The sequence below is a fragment of the Macaca mulatta genome, chromosome 4, assembly GCF_049350105.2.
Source record: "Macaca mulatta isolate MMU2019108-1 chromosome 4, T2T-MMU8v2.0, whole genome shotgun sequence".
Taxonomy (NCBI): Eukaryota; Metazoa; Chordata; class Mammalia; order Primates; family Cercopithecidae; genus Macaca; species Macaca mulatta.
The window spans coordinates 1391787-1411287 of NC_133409.1; the positions used below are offsets into that span (position 1 = coordinate 1391787).

Here is a 19501-nt window from a genome sequence, read left to right on the forward strand (position 1 = left end):
AGAGTAAATGTTTTACCACATTTCTTACATTCAAGGGGCTTTATTTATTTATTTATTTATTTTTGAGATGGAGTCTCACTCTGTCGCCAGGCTGGAGTGCAGTGGCACAATCTCAGCTCCCTGCAACCTCCGCCTCCTGGGTTCAAGTGATTCTCCTGCCTCAGCCTCCTGAGTAGCTGGGATTACAAGCATATGCTACCACACCCAGCTATTTTTGTATTTTTAGTAGAGACGAGGTTTCACCATGTTGGCCAGGATGGTCTCGATCTCCTGACCTCGTGATCCGCATGCACAGGGCTTCCCCCCAAGCCCCTGTGGCCTTTTATGTCCTTGAAAAAGAACTAAGGCAACTGAAATGTGCCACCATGCCCAGCTAATTATTTTCTTTGTTTTTGTTTTGAGACGGAGTTTGCTTCTGTCGCCCAAGCTGGAGCGCAGTGGTGCGATCTCGGCTCACTGCAAGCTCCGCCTCCCAGGTTCACGCCATTCTCCTGCCTCAGCCTCCCGAGTAGCTGGCATGAGCCACTGGGCCCGGCTTTATTTTATTTTTTGTAGAGACAGGGTTTCATCACGATGCCCAGGTTGTTTCACATTGTTTTAATCCAGGCTGGTTATGAACTCCTGGGCTCAAGCAATACACACACCTTGGCCTCCCAAAGTGCTGGGATTATAGGCTGAGTCACTACACCCAACCTCTATATCATGACTTCTTTAGTGGCGCATAAGGTAACTGGAACGAGTGTAGGCTTTACCGCATCTCTTACAGTCATAGGGTTTTTCTCCAGTATGAATTCTTTCGTGGAGGTGAAGGGAACTGAGGCGACTGAAGGCTTGGTCACATTGTTTACATTCATAGGGTTTCTCTCCAGTATGAGTACTTCTATGGTTACAAAGGGAACTCAAACAACTAAAGGCTTTGCCACATTGTTTACATTCATAGGGTCTCTCTCCAGTATGAATGCTTCCATGGTCATGAAGGGAAGTGGAACAGCTGAAGGCTTTATCACATTTGGTACATCTCTCTCCAGTGTGAGTCCTTTCATGCATCTTAAAACAAGAAAATCTGAGTGTTTTCCCACATTCCTTACATTCGTAGGGTTTCTCTCCAGTGTGAGTTCGTCCATGTATTAGACAAGAACCGGAAACAGTGAACGCTTTACCACATTGTTTACATTTATAGGGTTTTTCTCCTGTGTGAGTTCTCTGATGTCTTTCAACTGAATTGAGAAAATGAAAAGCTTTCCCACATATCGTACATTTATAAGCTGGATTTCCACTGTGCATTATCCTGTGTCTTCTAACACCTGGAAAAGAAACAAAGAGTTTCCCACACTGTTCACATTTATATTGCTTCTCTCCATATGGTTTGTATCCTGAGTGAGCTAGGATGTGCCTATTAAGGAGGGAATGATGTACAAAGACTTTTCCACAAATACTGCATTCACATTGTTTTAATCCAGTAGAAATGTTCTCATTCAGATCAAGATTTGGAATGTGGCTGACAGCTTGTCCATACTGACTGCCTTCTTTGCTTTCACACAGTCTCTGTACCATATGATTTCTGTAAAAAAATGACAAGCACATTACTATTGGTTGGTTTAATAACTTTCTACTCATTCATAGGTCTTCGACTTACACTGCTACCAATACTAGGGAAAATGCATTTTTGTTTTGTTTAGTTTTTGTTTTTGTGCCATGACTGAATTATTTGAAAGTAAATGGGCTACTACTGAAAACACAGCTACCACCTACATGGCTATGACCAAAATAGTAACATTCATATATACAATTTTGTAGTACTATTTTCAAGTAAACTGTTTTCCAAACACTGACTGCTACACTGATGTATGTTACATTTTGGGTGAAATTTTTCTAAAAGGAAATGAATTTCAAGTGACTCTTATTTGCTTTGATTGCTTGTTTTTAAATTCATGACATGCTAAGATTCCTTCAGAGGACTTTATTTCCTCTTCTCGGTGCAAATTATCTTCTATCTTTCCCGTTTTTTGAAGTGATCTTCAATATTCTGGTCTTTCCGTTTTTTCCTAAAATGCAGATGCACAAAATTATCATGAATTATTTCAAACTATAGAAACATTACTAGATTTCATGTTCATTGTACACAGTGCCCATGCCTGATTTATTCACCAAATCATTCCCTTGCCCCATTCCAAATCACAAATAGCACTGATGATAGGGAAATACTTCTGTAATTAAGTGAAATGTGTTGTCATTCTTAGCTACAGAAGCCAGGTTCCTGCAGGTTTCCTGCATCACTTCTCTGTAGAGATTCTTCTGAGAAGAATCTAGCAAAGCCCATTCCTGCTGGGTAAAGTTCACAGCCACATCCTCAAAAGCCATGGAGTCCTAAAACATTCCACATATGTGGATAGAAGGATGAGTGAGACTGAGAGCACTGGGAATGTATACTCAATTCATAAGCTGTTTACATGATTCTAAAATTTCCAAGCATTTATTCTATGACTTGATTGTCACAACTCTTACTCTGTTCACACATACTCCCTCCCACACAGCAGTACTAATGCTAGAATTGAACTATTCAAAAATGCAACAGCAAAGTAGAAACACCCATCTCATTAGAGAATCCAGGGAGTGAGATTACGATATGCTGCTAGGAGTTACCTTTTAACTTCACTTTGTACATTTCTAGTACCTGTCATACTAAAGTCCTACCTGATGTGCATAAGTGAGTTAATATTATCAGTCCTGAGACTACTTATTCTTAAAAATACCTGCTCGCAAAGTTCAATCTTTGTTTGTATTAGGAACTTACATTTTGAGAGGGATTCCACCAACCCAAGTAATAAGAATGACTCACTGCATCTAAATGGCTTATGCAGTATATTTTCCAAAACTTCTTCTGCTGAAAGTCTATTATTTTGTGTCACTGCAGTGGTGCTTAGGGAACCAGACACAAAAACACAGTCTGAACACTAAGTGTTCAATGAATTTCCCTGGTAGACAATATTTTACATGTGCTGTCACTTGTTAACTGTGGAAGTGAACCCATTCCACGTGATTACACCAAGAGAGAATAGGCTTATTAAATTTAATTGAGTAGTAAATAAAACCAATAATTGATATTTAACAATACTAATACAACAATTTTTCAAATTTCTATTGCACAATATCAAGGCAGAAAGGAATAAGAGGAAATAGGACACATGCTTTTTAAAATGACATTAATGTCACCACTTCCAGATGCTATTCCTATGAAACCACATAAATTCCCAAATCAGGTGGTTTTAGGCAAGAAAAGCTACTCTTTCATATGCAGTAAAAATGACCAATGTCTAATCATTTTTAGTCATCTAAAAAAAGAGTGATGGCTTGTCTAACATACTTCTAAGATTTTCAAGCAAAAATATTCAGGACAGCACAGTGTTAGCAAAGAGATGAGCAAGCAGACCAAAGGAAAAAAAAAGTCTTAATGACCCAGCATCTATATGGAAAGTTGAAGAATGATAGAGTAGGCACTATAGAATAGAAAAAGAAATTACATGCACTTTAAAATATGAGGCAAACCAGGCTGGCATCTACTTGGGAAAATGCATTGCATTCTTCTCTATTCCATGAACAATAATCATCTTATTATATATTCAAATACAAAAGATAAAACCAGAATACTTTCAGAAGTCACAGGAAGATTTTTTTTTAATGAAGGATTAGGCAGAATTTTTTTTATGTAAGAAAAAAGTGATAAAGGAACAGACAAACTCAAACATATTAAAATTTAGGGGATAAAAGGAAAATAGAGTGGGCCAGGTGTCGTGGCTCACGCCTGTAATCCCAGCACCTTGGGAGGCTGAGGCAGGGGATCACCTGAGGTTAGGAGGTTGAGACCAGTCTGGCCAACATGGCAAAAATCCCGTCTTTTTGTTGTTTGTTTGTTTATTTGTTTTTGAGACGGAGTCTCGCATTGTCCCTTGGGCTGGGGTGCAGTGGCAAGATCTTGGCTCACTGCAACCTCCATCTCCTGGGTTCAAGCAATTCTCTTGCCTCAGCCTCCCGAGTAGCTGGGATTACAGGTGCCTGCCACCACGCTCAGCTAATTTTTTCGTATTTTTAGTGGAGACAGGGTTTCACCATGTTGGCCAGGCTGCTCTGGAACTCCTGACCTCGTGATCCAACCACCTTGGCCTCCCAAAGGACTGGGATTACAGGCATAAGCCACCGTGCCAGGCCTAAAACCCTGTGTTTACTAAAAATATGAAAATTAGCTGGGTGTGGTGGTGGGTGCCTATAATCCCAGTTCCTCGGGAGGCTGACACAGGAGAATCACTTGAACTCGGGAGGCGGAGGTTGCAGTAAGCAGAGATGGCGCCACTGCACTCTAGCCAGGCTACAGAGCAAGACAGCATCTCCAAAAAACAAAAAACAACACTCAGACACCCAGATAAGAGGATACACATGTGTCCACTGTCATAAATTCTTCACCAAGCTATAAGAGGGGAACTGACATTTTGGTGAATCTTTATAAATCATCAATTTATCTAACACACTTTTATTTCACCAGTAGCATTTACAAAGCTAAGTCCTACAATTCCATTTGAAATTACCCTTAAAAAGAACAGAACTTTAAAACTTACTACACTCACTCTGGGGAAGAAATAAATACGAATTTTTAGCAAATGAAATACATCATTTTACCCTACCTCTTTGGAAATAGTATTTTTATCTTTCAAGCTGTACTGACAAAATGTATCTTACAGTCAGTGAAAACCTGAAACTCAAATAAGAGGACAAGCCTTTTCAAGGTAACAAACTCAGGGAGAGGCAGTACTGACTCCAACGCAGACCTTTCTAAGTGTCACGGCAGGCCATTCTATCCCTTAGGACACCCATCCTGTTCAGTAAAGTACTCAATGACCACCTACGAGGCACTGACACTGCTCTTTGTCCTCCTGTGTGCCTTAAGTGCATTTTAATATTCAGGTTCTTGCACATCCTCTCTGGGGTGGGTTTTCCTTGTCCTTTGGGACGGTTTTTCTCTCTTCACAGGTCTGAGACAAGCTAGAGAGCAGAAATCATTTCTGCCTTTTCCTCTCAATATCAGCATCCAATTGGCAAACCATCAATGTGTCTTCGAGGAATAAAAACTCGGGCCGGAGGAATAATTTTAATGACCTAACTTTCATGACATTACATTGTATTGTCCATTAATTTTAATGTCCTAAAATTTTAATGACCCTAAGGGGTCACCATTTTAGATGAAACTATACCAGGAGATTCCTCTAAGGCCAAGAGCATCCAGCTGCTCCCCTGAGAGACTCTACCCCATACCTCAGGCTGTCCTTGGGGATGAGATGACCCCGGGGGCTGATACTCACTAGACCCTCCAATAGACATGGCCACAGTGGGTATCCTGGGTCATCCCCAGACAGTTCTAAAATGCCAGGACTAGGAAAAGACAGGAGAGTGGCTGAGGACACAACACCCTGTCAAGTTTTCACGGGGGGACCTCAACCTAAAGACATTTTGGTAATATGTACACTTAGGAAAGATGAAAAGAAGAGAGGTACAAAGATTTTTTTTACAGTAGAGTGTCAGATGATTTATTCTCCGCTTTTCTCTCATGTAAAATGTTTGGAAACAGAAAAATATTTTGGCCAAGGTGCCTCACGCCTGTAATCCCGGCGCTTTAGGAGGCCGAGGAGGGTGATCAATTAAGGTCAGGAGTTCGAAACCAACCTAGCCAACATGGCAAAACCCTGTCTCTACTAAACATACAAAAATTAGCTGGACGTGGTGGTGGCGCCTATAAGCCCAGCTACTTGGGAGGCTGAGGCAGGAGAATCGCTTGAACCCGGGAGTCAGAGGTTGCAGTGAGCTGAGACTGCATCATTGCACTCCAGCCTGGCGACAGGGTGAGACTCCGTCTCAAAAAAAAAGAAGAAAAAAAAAAAATATATATATATATATATATGTGTGTGTGTGTGTATATATGTATATATATGTGTGTGTATATATATGTATGGTTTGCTTCCTCATTCACCTTATCAAAGACTCTCATTTACGCCCCTCCCGTGGACCCCAAACCACAAACCATGACTGCAGTACCCGTTTATGAATCGCGTTTGCTCAAGCACGCCCTTTAACGTTTTAACAAAGCCTCAGGTTAATTTTAGGGGGAGAAAGGTGGGACTGGAAGCTCCGTGAACCACAGCTCCTCCCACGCTGGAACCCCGCACACCGAGTCGGGGCTCTCCCGGATCACCCTCCCGTGGTCACCGCACTACCTGGGTGGGGGAGGCGCGGGGTTCCCGAGAGGGCTCCGGCCGGCGGAAGTGGCGCCCGCAGGTACAGACAGGACGCAGGGGTCCCGCTGCCCGCCCCGCCCGGCCCTGCACAGAAGGGGACTGAGGCCCGGCTGCGCCGCGGAGACTCAGTCCGGAGGTTCCGCAGCCCATGGCTGGTTCCAGCAGGTTTCACCCAGCCCTCTTCCCCACTTCGGGAAGCCAGGCGCAGTCCACTCACCGTTCCTCGGCTTCCCGGGTGTCCCGGCGTCAGCTAAGGATGTCCCAACACCCGCAGGTCACAGGGTGGCCGAGGCTGCTGCAGAGGCACCGGGCCTCCCAGAGCCAGGAAGTAGCAGCGGAGACTCACAGGAAGAGCCTACGGTGGCGAAGGCGAGACAAAGCGCCCGCCAGCCGGATCCCGGAAGCCGCCCTCTCCTTTCCGGCGGCGTGCCTGATTGACGGGTCGCCACCCCAGCGCCCGTGATTGTATGGGGCTTCAGGCCCCGCCCCCTCAGGCCCTGAGTGACAGGAGATTGCGATCTCACGTGAGGCTGGATGTGGCCAGAATGACCGTTTTGGCCTAGCGGTTTATAGGGGGTGTGCGTCCTTCCTGCGCTGGGATCTGACCAGGCAAGGAGCACATTCGCATTTAACCTTGTATACGAGATTATAGCTATTTTACGTAATAAGATATAAAATTGCAAGCAATATAATGGCAATTCTGTAACTGCCCAGTGGGTTCACCTTGCCCGCTACCTAGACAGAGCCGATTTCTCAAGACGGAGGGAATAGCAATAGAGAAGGAGTAATTCACGCAGAGTCGGCTGTGCAGGAGACCGGAGATTTGATTTTTATTTTATTTTATTTTATTTTATTTTATTTTATTTTATTTTATTATTTCTGAAACAAAGTCTTGCTCTGTCGCCCAGGCTGGAGTGCAGCCTCTTAGTTTTATGATTATTCAAATCAGTCTCCCTGAGCATTTGGGGATAAGAGTATTTAGAAAGTTTATTTTGCCAAAGTTGGGGATGCTTGTGCATGACACAGCCTCAGGACGTCCTGATGACAGTTGCCCAAGGTGGTCAGAGCACAGCTGGGTTTTGTTGGAGATAAATGCTCGGTGACGCAAAGTGAAACCAGCACTTAAGCAAAAGTTTTCTCAGCAACGCAGTTTACCTCTGCAGAAGCGTGCTGCTCGCATCAATCACAATCGCAAGAGCACACGGAACAAAGAAAAGCAGGGGTTTTTATTCCTAATGCAATCCCTACCTCTGGCATGGGCTGGGGCCAGACCTCAAGATCTAAACTGACCCCGTTGGCTATTTGTGAATACTTTCCCAAATAAGGAAGGGGGAAGGGAGTCGTGAGTTACAACGGTGGGACGTGTGGTTTCGAAGGGAGAAATAGGTGCAGAGCAGGTAACCAAGGGAAAAGATGTGAGTTATTGATTAGAACTGACGGGGGGAAGGTTGTTTACAGTAACTAAGGGCAAGGAGGCATGGAGAGCAAGAAAGTTGAGTTTGAGAACAAAACACAAGAACGTTAACTTGTCAAACCTTGGAAGAGAAACTGACTGTATCTGACAGTTTTACACATTTTAGGGAGACAGGAGACAGCAATCAACATATGTAAGATGAACACTGGTTTGATCCGGTACAACCTGAAGCAAAAGTGAGTCAACTGGAAGCCAGGAGGGGGCTTCCAGGTCACAAGTAGGTGAGAGAGGAACGGTTGCATTCTTCTGAGTTTCTGATGAGCCTTTCCAAAGGCGGCAATAAGATATGCATTCTTCTAAACGAGCAGCGGATGACTGAATAGAATGGGAGGCAGGTTTGCCCTAAGCAGTTCCCAGATTGATTTTTCCCTTTATCTTAGTGATTTGCGGGGCCCAAAATATTTTCCTTTCCAATTTCCCCCTTTTGTAATATTTTGGAGAAAGCATTTTAGAAGAAAATCAGTCTCTGGTGGCAGGTTTTGTCTGACTTCTCATGGAGTAGCTGAGATTACAGGCGAGCGACACCACACCTAGCTAATTTTTTTTTTTTTTTTTTTTTTTTGGTGGTAGAAACGGGGGTCTCCCTTGGTTGCCCAGGCTGTCTCTGGTGCCCAACGCAGGGCTCCCCGTAATCTCTACAAATAATCCAGTGAAGGAACACCAGAGCGTGGAAAGCTGAGGACGACCGACAAAGGACTCCCGAGTAGGTTTTCACTTCAAGCTCTAGGGTAAGGAGGGCGCTCGGGGAATTCCAGGGAAACCTCGGGAAAATGTGGGTTGAGCTGAGAGTAAGTTCGCTAATTACTTAAGCCTTGTGCAGCAGTTACTGCGCCTCGGAGGGGTAATTGTCAGCACCCAAAATCTCACATCTTTGTTCCGTCTGGTAGACAAGTATTCTCCTTGGTTCCTGGAATATGGAATCATGAATGTAGAAGATTGGGACAAGGTGGGGTCAGACTTAAAACGAGCACAACAAGTGGGCCACGATATTCCCGTCTCTGCTTGGTCTGTGTGGTCTGCAATTAAAACAGCCCTGGAGCCCTTCCACACTGAGAAGGAGAAGGAGGATTTTCAGGATGACATAGGAAAGTTGAATAATCAGGAGTCTAATTATCAGCTAAGTGAACCATGACAGTCTCGTTTAAAAAAGGGTGAGAAACGGGAAGGTATGTATACTAATCTCCAAAGACTTATAAAAGAAACTGTGCCACCTACTGCACCTTTAGGGGAAGGTCTGGAATGGCCACCCCCAGGCCAGCCTTGTGAATATTTGGAAGGGGAGCCTGAGACCCGCGCCTTGCCGCTCCCATTGTTGCAGGCCCCACCAGTAACTATGGCGAAGGGAAGCTTCAGGCTTGTCCAACAGCCAATTAGGATGAGGGAATGATCTAGGCTTGCCCACCTGTTAATTATGGTAGAGGAGTGCTGCGAGTGGGTCCAAATACAAATTACGGCACAGGGACAATCCAGGCATCCATTCGCCAGGCACAAGAAATGGGGGATTTGAATGCTTGGCAGTTTCTGGTAATTATTTCACCAGCTGAGGAGGCCAGAGAACTTACTCAAGCATGCTGGGAGCCATTTCCTTTTAAAATATTAAAAGACTTAAAGCAAGCAATTGGACAATATGGGCCAAATTCCCCTTACGTTCATTCCTTGTTACAATGTGTGGCTTATAACAGACTTTGAATACATATGGATTGGGAGGCATTAGCCCGATCCACCCTGTCCCCCTCTGAATTTCTCCAATTGAAAACCTGGTGGACGGATGAAGCAACAAATCAGGCAGAAATGCTCAAGCCCAATGTCCCGTTAATATCACACCTGATCAATTGCTTGGAATTGGACAGGTATGGGGTATGCTAAATCAACAGATGGTAATGGGTGATGAGGCTGTAGATCAGCTCAGAACTACATGCCTAAGAGCCTGGGAAAAAATTCACGACCCTGCTACTGCTTATCCTTCTTTTCACACATTTCAACAGGGTCCAAGGGAGCCTTATCCTGATTCTATCGCCCTTTTGCAGGATGCGGCTCAAAAGGCTATTTCCAATTCTCATGCCAAGAAAGTGATCGTTCAGCTGCTTGCTCATGAAAATGCTAATACAGAATGTCAGGCAGCAATTAGAACTATTAAGAGAATGGCAGATCTAAATGAGGAAAAAACTTAAAGTGAATACATTAAAGCCTGCGATGGCATTGGGGGGCACTTATATAAGGCCAGCCTCCTTATATAAGGCCAGGGGGATAGAGGGGGATGCTATTACTCCCCATATCATGGGGGGTTTCTCACTCCCTGCGATGTGGATTGTAACAGTGAGGGGGAGAGAGAGGATCGCTATTACTCCCCTTTACGATGTGGATCTTAATAATTATTCCCCCCTGAAATGTGTGTTCATTATTAGCAGTCTCTTTTGTTCACGATATTAGGAACAATTTCACAGGTTATATGTACACAGCCTGCGATGGGAGAAACATTACCATCCTCTGCACCTCCCGATATTAGGAACCATATCACATAATGGGTGTACACTTTTTCAGAGATTTGGGGTAATGTCTTCCTATTTTTCCCTGAATATTAGGAGACATATCACAGGGTGGCTGTACACCCACTAATCTCTTGGCAGGAACATCATACTTTACCTACTGGAAATTAGGAGCAATATCACTGACTGGGTGTGAAGCCACTGTCATACTGGAAGTAATATCATGCTCTCCCACCAAGTTATGAGGAACAATATCACAGGGGGGTGTGTACCTTCTCTGGTACGGGGAGTAGTATCATCATCTCTTCCTTTAGATGACAGGAACAATATCACAGGGTGGGTGTACACCCCGTGTGTTTTCGGAAGCAATGTCATTCTCTCTTCTTCTAGGTTTTCAGATTCATATCACAGGCAGGGTGTACACCCCTTGTTGTATTGGAGGGAGTCTCATCCTCTTTCAACCTGCATCTTTAAAACAATATCCCATGGGGGCTGTCCATCCCTTCAATATTGGTACTAATACCATCTTCTCCTTTTCTGGATATAAGAAACAATATCACAGGAGGGGTGTACACCCCTTGCAATTTTGGTAGTAATATCACCTCTCCCTTGTGGTTATTAAGGACAAAATCCCGGGGTGACTGAACGGTTCCTACTTTATTGGGAATAATATCCACTCACCTCCTGGATATCAGGAACCATATCACTGAAGAAGTGTCCACCCACTTCGATATTGTCAGCCATGTCATCTTCTTCCCGCCTGGATATTAGGAACGATACCCCGGGTTTGGGGGCGCTGTACACCCACTGCAATATGGAAAGTAAAATCAGCCTCTTTCCCGCTGGATATTAGGAACTATATCACAGGTGTGTGCACCTTCTGGGATATTGGGAGTACTATGAGCCTCCACCCGGCTGCATATTAGGAACAATATACGGGGGGCAGGGTGGTTACAGGCCCTGCGATATTGAGAGCAATATTCTTCTCTTTCCCAAGTACATTAGAGTCTACATCACAGGGGTCTGTACACCTTCTGCGATATTGGGATTAATGTTGTCCTCTCCCCTACTGAATGTCAAAAACAGTATCATAGAAGGGTGTACACCCCCTGCGATATGGCCAGTAATATCATCGTCTCTACCTTTGGATACTAGGAACAACATCACAGAGGGTGTGTACACTCTCCTGCGATATTGAGCATAATGTTATCCTCTCTTCCCCTGGATATTAGGACTGATATCCCTGGTGGTGGGAGGTGGAGTACATTAAGAACATTATCACTGAGTGGGTGTACACCCTGCAATATTGGGTGTAGTATCCTCCTCTCTTCCCTAGGATATTAAGAATAATATCACAGGAGGAGTGTACCTCCACAGCCCCTGTGTTATTGGGAGCAATAGCATCTTCTCCCCCTCTCGATATAAGGAACAATATCCCAAGGTGGGTGTACATCCCCTGCGATATTGGGCATAATGTCTTCGTCTTCCAACGTGGATATTGGGCATAGTGTCACAGGGGGGTGTAAGCCTTCTTCGATATTGGGAGTAATATCATCCTCTCCCCTCAGGATTGTAGGCAAAATATTGAAGTGGTTTTACAGGTCGTGTGATATGAGCAGTAATATCATCCTCTCCCCACCTAGATGTTAGGAACTATATCACAGGCGGCTGTACACTTCTTTTTTTTTTTGAGACGGAGTCTAGCTCTGCCACCCAGGCTGGAGTGCAGTGGCCGGATCTCAGCTCACTGCAAGCTCCGCCTCCCGGGTTTACGCCATTCTCCTGCCTCAGCCTCCCGAGTAGCTGGGACTACAGGCACCCGTCACCTTGCCCAGCTAGTTTTTTGTATTTTTTAGTAGAGACGCAGTTTCACCATGTTAGCCAGGATGGTCTCGATCTCCTGACCTCGTGATCCGCCCATCTCGGCCTCCCAAAGTGCTAGGATTACAGTCTTGAACCACCGCGCCCAGCCTTGGCTGTACACTTCTTGTGATATTGGGAGTCCTATCCTCTCCCATCATGGATATTCAGAACAATATTACAAAGGAGGTGTACACCCCCTGCCATATTGAGAGTAATATTATGCTCTCCCCTTCGGGATATTAAGAACAATATCGCAGGAGGTGTGTACAACCCCTGTGATATTGAGAGTAATATCATCCTCTCCCCCTGAATATAAGAAACAATATCACAGGAGGATGTACACCTCCTGTGATAGTGGGAGTCATATCATTTTCTCTTTCTCTGGATATTCGGAACAATATCACAGTGGGTGTGTACACTCCCTGTGATATTGCCAGTAGTATCATCGTCTCCCTTCCAGGATATAAGGTATACACCCCCTTGTGATATTGGGGGTAATATCTTCCTCTCCCCCGCTGGCTATTAGGAACAATGTCACAGAAGGGGTGTACACCCCCTGCTCTATTGGGAGTGATATAGTCCTCTCCATCCCTGGATATTAAGAACAATATCACTAGGGAGTGTATACCTCCTGCAATATTGAAACTAATATCATCCTCTCGCCTCCTGGATATTAGGAACCATATCACAGGGGTGGTGTACACCCCCTGCGAAATCAGAAGAAATGTCATCCTTTCCACCTTTGGATGTTAGGGACAATATCACGGGGGAGGTCTACGCCTCCTGCGATATTTGGAGTCCTATCATCCTCTCCCACCCAGAATATAAGGAGCGAGATGACCAAAGGGTTGTACACCCACTGCGATAGTTTCAATAATGTCATCCTCTACCCCCTGGCTATTAGGAATAACATCATAGAGGGGTGTACACTTTCTTCGATATTGGGAGTAATATCCTCTCCCCGCCGGATATCAGGAACAAGTCGATTAATTATTAAATTAATAAATATAAGAAAAATTAAGAGTAATCATTGATGTTATAATCACAATAAGGATAGTAAAAATTAATACTCGTTAAAAATGTTAATTATTAGTATTAATAATTAATAGTAATATCACTGTTAATAATAAAATAATGATATCAGCAATTAATGTTACTTAAATCAATGCTAAGTGATGCTGGTAATAAAAAATAATTAATATTAAGAACTAATAATATTGTTAAACGTGATTAATGTTAATAATTAATTTTAAGTGTGCATAATCATATGTTTAAAATAATTATCCATAATAAATGGATTCCTATTAATTAATAGTATCATTGATAATTATTAAAATTGATCATTGATGTTTAATAATTAATTATATTATTACTCCTAATACCGCAGGGGGTGTACACCTACCTGTGATGCTGTTCCTAATATCCAGGGACGGAGAGCATGATTTTAGTTTTAATATCGCAGTAGGTGTACACTCACCGCGTGACACTGATCCTAATATAAACGGGAGTAGAGTATGACATGACTCCAAACATAGCAATGAATTGACAGCCACCCGGTGATACTGCTCCTAATATTCATGGAAAGTGTGTATTATATTACTCCCAATATCACAGGGAGGGTACAGCTCTTCTGCGATATTGTTCCTAGTATCCGGAGGAGGAGAGGATGATAATAATTCGCAGGCTGTGTTCACCCTCCCAGTGATACTGTAATTAATATCCTGGGAGGGAGAGGATGATATTACTCCCCGTCGAGCAGGAGGCATACACCCAGCCTGGGATACTGTTCCAAATATCCATGGAGGGGAGCGGTTGATATTACTCCAAATATGGCAGGGGATGTACATCCACCCTGTGACATTCTTCTCAATATCTCAAGGCGGAGAGGCTGATATTACTCCCAGTATCGCAGACACTGTACACCCCCGTGTGATACTCTTCCTGATATCCCGAAGGGGAGAAGACGGTATTAATCCCCATACTGCAGGAGGTGAACACCCACTCTGTGATATCTTTCCAAATTTGCAGGGCTAGAGAGGATAATATTCCCAATATTGCAGAAGATGTACACACCCCCTCCCCCTGTGATATTATCCTGAATATTCCAAGGCACAGAAGATGATGTTACTCTCAATATCACAGAAAGTGTACACCCCCCAGGGATGTTGTTCCCATGATCCAAGAGGGGAGAGGATGATACGACTTTCAATATTGCAGGGTTGTACACGCCCCCGGTGATGCTGTTCCTAATTTCCACCTGGGAGAGGATGATATTACTCCCAATGTCGCAGGGGTCATAAACATTCCATTGATATTGTTCCTAATACCCAGGCGGGGAGAGGATGATATTCCTCCCTATATTGCAGAGGGTGTACACCCATCTTTGATATTGTTCATAATGTCTAGAGGGGGAGATGATATTACTCTCAGAATTGTAAACACGCTGTATGTCCACCGTGGATCCTAATATCCAGGGAGGGAAATTACTCCCCAAGACGTGGGGGGTGTCCACCCCGCCTGTCACATTGTTTCTTATACCCAGGGAGGAGAGGATGATATCGCTACCAATATCGAAGAAATATTCACGCCCCCTGTGATATGGTTCCTAATATCTTCGTTGGGAGAGGATGATATTACTCTCAATATCACAGGGGTTGTCCATCCCGCCTGAGATATTGTTCCTACTATCCAGAATAAGAGAGAGTGATATTACTTCCAATAGTGCACGGCGTGTCCCCCGCCATGTGATATTGTTCTCAAGAGCTAAAGGAAGAGAAGAGAATATTATTATTTGTACTGCAGGGGGTGTACAACCAACTGCGATATTGTGAGGCAATATGAATTGTGAAAACAAGAAAGACTGGAATTTGATGAGACTCCAGTACCACCTGGGCAGCTATGCCTTCCCCACAGTCTCTCCAGCTCCCTTTTCTGTCCCGTGGGTGTAGGAGAACAGCTCTCCGCAGCAGGGTCCCACCCAGGGCTTCAGAGGACTTGATGGATTCACTCTTTCCTTCTGTTAGCAACACCAGGCACGGCTCTCTGCTGCGGATACTAACAAAACATTTTCTCTGTTTAATTTCTGAAAGGAATTTCTCTGGGATTTCCTGAACCATCAGGAGGGTCCCCGCGTAAGAGATCATTTAAGCCATGGGGAGATCAACTTACATGAATTTTCAAAAGAAACAACTAATCAGTTGCTTGCATTTTCTGTTGTACTGTTACTCAGATCTGTTCATGAAGGTCTACTATCAGTTTTTAAGGTAATTTACAGGGAAGAAAATCATTAATTAGATTAACTCATTCAGCTATGAAAGGATATAGTTTATTTTTCAAATGTAATTAACTATTAATCATCTTTTAGTATATCTGAGTTACAGTATCCTCCATCAGAAAAAAAAGTGATTGGATTACACATAAGTTTATATTCTCTATCACAGATCAATCAATATTAATCTTAGCTAAAATAATTTAACTTGTTTCTTAAAAACACATTTGCTTTTGTATGTAGCAGCAGCTAAGTATTGAAAATCAAAGAGCAAATTATAAAACAGGATTAACCAAATATTAGGAAACTTTTACAGATGTTTGCTACATCCATGGGGTAGGATATTTGCATCATCAATAAACTAATTCTTTTATTATTTCAAAGTAAATAATTTAGGTTAGAATGTTTGTTATTGACATTTTAATCTTTTTTTCAGATTATACATTTGACAGTTATTTTAAAAATGTTTAAATGTTCAAAGAAAAATTACTAGAAATAGAAAAACTAATGTGAAAAGTAACAGCCCTCAAGAATTCCATCTCCCAGAAATAACTACTGTTAATAATTAGGTAGTATTGCTACCACATTTTTGCTATGAGTGTACCAAACTGAGTTCGTAGGAAGGTACGTTGTGTTTTATAGCTAGCATTTTTCATTAACAGTGTGTTTTTGGCATCTTTGTTCTGCCTTATTCTTTTTGTCAGCTGTTTGATATTCCATTTTATCAATATGTTATTATTTACCTAAGCAGTCTTTCATTGATGGATGAGTTGTAATATTCCCTGATGTAGAAAATTCCTAATTATTATGCTGAAATGAACATCTTTGTTCATTTGGGCACTTATGTAAATACTCTTAAAAAGTAAAGTTCTAAGACAAAATATATCAATAAGGTTTTTAAAATTCTTTTATTTTATTTATTTATTTATTTTTTATAAGACAGGGTCTCGCTCTGTCACCCAGGCTAGAGTGCAGTGGTGCAGTCATGGCTTATGATAGCCTCGACCTCCTGGGCTCAAGCCATCCTCTTGCCTCAGCCTCCGGAGTAGCTGGGACCACAGGCGCGAGCCATCATATCCAGCCAAGATTATGTTTTTATTTTCATTCTTTTTTTATGTTTACTAGATGTTTATAATTATTTCATTAATTGCCTATTAATGTATTTTCTCCATTTATTCCAGTTTCATTTTTCCCACTGGTTCATTAGCCTTATTTGTGTACATATTGCTTTGTTATTTGTTCATAGGTTTTGATTTTTTTTTCCTCTGGCTTCACATTTGGAGTCATTCTGAAAAGAATCTTTGCTTTTCAAAATTAAAAATATAGGTGTACATTTTCCCTGGTACTTCTATTTTTTCTTTTTCTTTCTTTTTTTTTTTTTTTTTTTTTTTTTTTGAGACAAAGTCTCACTCTGTCACCCAGGCTGGAGTGCAGTAGCACAATCTCAGCTCACTGCAACCTCTGCCTCCTGGGTTAGAGCAGTTCTCTCCCTCAGCCTCCCGAGTAGCTGGGATTACAGGTGCCTGCCACCACGCCCGGCTAGTTTTTTTGTATTTTTAATAGAGGCGGGGTATCATCATGTTGGTCAGACTGGTCTTGAACTCCTGACCTTATGTTCCACCCGCCTCAGCCTCCCAAAGTGCTGGGATTACAGGCATGAGCCAACGTGCCCTACCTATTTTTTCTTTATTTTCCATTTATGTCTTTGGATCCAACTGGAATTTATTTCATCTTGAGAGTAAGGTACAGAGTCTAGCTTTACTTTAAAAAAAATTAATAGTTATTATTCTGTGTAAACTTGGACAAACATAAAACCCCCAAAACAAATAAGAACACCTCATGGATTGAGTTAGGGATAATTGACATTTTTCACAATATTGAAGCTTATTCAGGGACACAGTGTCTCCCCATCTTCATTCCTCAAGTCCTCTCACCTACGTGGCACCTCCAGCCTCCCAGGTGGCTGCTCAGGTTGGAAGCCTCAGATTCCTCTCCTCTCTTCATACTCCGTCCTTGGAATAGGTTTTAGAAATATGTTCCACAGTCCGGGCACGGTGGCTCATGCCTGTAATCCCAGCACTTTGGGAGGTCAAGGCAGGTGGATCACCTGAGATCAGAAGTTCGAGTCCAGCCTGGCCAACATGGTGAAACCCTGTCTCTAATAGAAATACAAAAACTAGCTGGGATGGTGGTGGGTGCCTGTAGTCCTGAGAATAGCTTGAACACGGAAGGCAGATGTTATAGTGAACTGAGATTGTGCCACTGCTTTCCAGCCTGAATGACAGAGCAAGACTCCGTCTCAAAAAAAGAAGAAGAAGAAAAAAAGAAATATGTTCCACATCTGCTTCTTCCTGTCCCTCCTGTGCCACCACCTGGCCATACCGCCTTGGTCCCTCCCTGGAATGTCGCTGGCACTGACTGGTCTGCCCACCGACTTCTGCGAGCCCTTCCCCTTGTCATAACACAGCAGCCAGACTGATCCTTCTGCAACATGTCATCCTCTCCTCAGAAGCCCTCAGGTGGGTTCACGTCTTGGAACAGAAGCCAGGTGCTCTGCAGTGGCACACATACACCGCTCTGCAGTGGGATATATACACTGCTCTGCAGTGGCACACATACACTGCTCTGCAGTGGCATATGTAGGCTGCTCTACAGTGTCACACATATGCCACTCTGCAGTGGGATACATACGCTGCTCTGCAGTGACACACATACACTGCTCTGCAGTGGGATATATACGCTGCTCTGCAGTGACACATACACTGCTCTGCAGTGGCATATGTAGGCTGCTCTGCAGTGGCACACATACGCCACTCTGCAGTGGGATACATACGCTGCTCTGCAGTGGCACACATATGCTGCTCTGCAGTGGGATATGTACGCTGCTCTGCAGTGACACATACACTGCTCGCAGTGGCATATGTAGGCTGCTCTACAGTGGCACACATACGCCACTCTGCAGTGGGATACATACGCTGCTCTGCAGTGGCACACATATGCCGCTCTGTAGTGGGATACATACACTGCTCTGCAGTGGCACACATATGCCACTCTGTAGTGGAATACATACGCCGCTCTGTAGTGGGATACATACGCCGCTCTGCAGTGGGATACATACGCTGCTCTGCAGTGACACACATATGCTGCGTGTGGGTCTGCCCTGTGGGGACATCACCCGTGCAGGCACATGTGTGTGCCTCCCGTGTTCTGCCCAGCACACTCCCTGGTGCACTCCAGGCTCTCACACATCTGAGTGAAGGGAAGGCCAGCACATTTCTTCTGTAGTTAACATCTAGCTACTTGAGTTGTTTGTTTTGTGCTTTTAAGAATTGTAGGTAGCGGCCCGGGTGCAGTGGCTAACACCTGTAATCCCAGCACTTTGGAAGGCCGAGGCAGGTGGTTCACCTGAGGTCAGGAGTTCAAGACCAGTGTGGCCAAACGTGGTGAAACCCCGTCTCTAATAAAAATACAAAAAAATTAGCCAGACTTGGTGGTGGGTGCCTGTAATCCCAGCTACTCAGGAGGCTGAAGCTGGAGAATCGCTTGAACCTGGGAGGCAGAGGTTGCAGTGAGCTGAGATCGCACCAGTGCACTCCAGCCTGGGCAAAAAAAGTAAGACTCTGTCTCAAAAAAAAAGAAAAAAGAAAAGTAAAAAGAACTGTAGGTAGTTACAGATTTTTTAATTTGTCAACTATCAATTCACTGACTTCGTTTCTCATAGGTTTCAGTTGACTGACTTGGATTTTTAAGTTATGTGGTTATATTAGCTTCAAATTATGTAATTTTTATGCTTGTAAAAATATGTATGTGCTTAGCAATTAAATGATTATGTGATTTTTTTTTAGTTGTATTGTTTTTTAGTGTTTAAGTAACTATTTCCTAGTTAAATTTCCAATTGTTTGGAATCCTTTTTTTCTTATTCATCTCCAGTTTTGTGCAGAGAGGGTGGGTGTGGCCTTTGTGATCTATTATTGTTAATGGCCTCCATTTAAAATCATTTTATTGGCTGTGATTTCCTTGCCATGTGAAACCTATTTTAGTGAAGCGTTTTAGTGAACCTATTTAGTGCAGCTTTTCTAGCTGCAAAAAATTGTTTGAAGAAAGATAATGAGAAATGGGGACTCTAATT

At 43.3% G+C, this 19501-nt stretch overlaps 1 protein-coding gene across 1 annotated transcript; it reads right to left on the reverse strand.

The window, feature by feature from the left end:
• Nucleotides 1-380: 380 nt before the first annotated feature.
• On the reverse strand, nucleotides 381-6657 carry LOC144340689 (uncharacterized). The gene is made up of 2 exons (XM_078001084.1): nucleotides 6499-6657; nucleotides 381-1561 (listed from the first exon to the last, which is right to left on the reverse strand). The coding sequence occupies exon 2, from the start codon at nucleotides 1552-1554 to the stop codon at nucleotides 712-714; it is 843 nt and encodes a 280-aa protein (XP_077857210.1). The 5' UTR covers nucleotides 1555-1561; nucleotides 6499-6657; the 3' UTR covers nucleotides 381-711.
• Nucleotides 6658-19501: the final 12844 nt, after the last annotated feature.

What these genes read in the sequence shown, in the direction of transcription:
- LOC144340689 (XM_078001084.1), bottom strand. Translation starts at nt 1,554, where the DNA reads ATGGTACAGAGACTGTGTGAAAGCAAAGAAGGCAGTCAGTATGGACAA.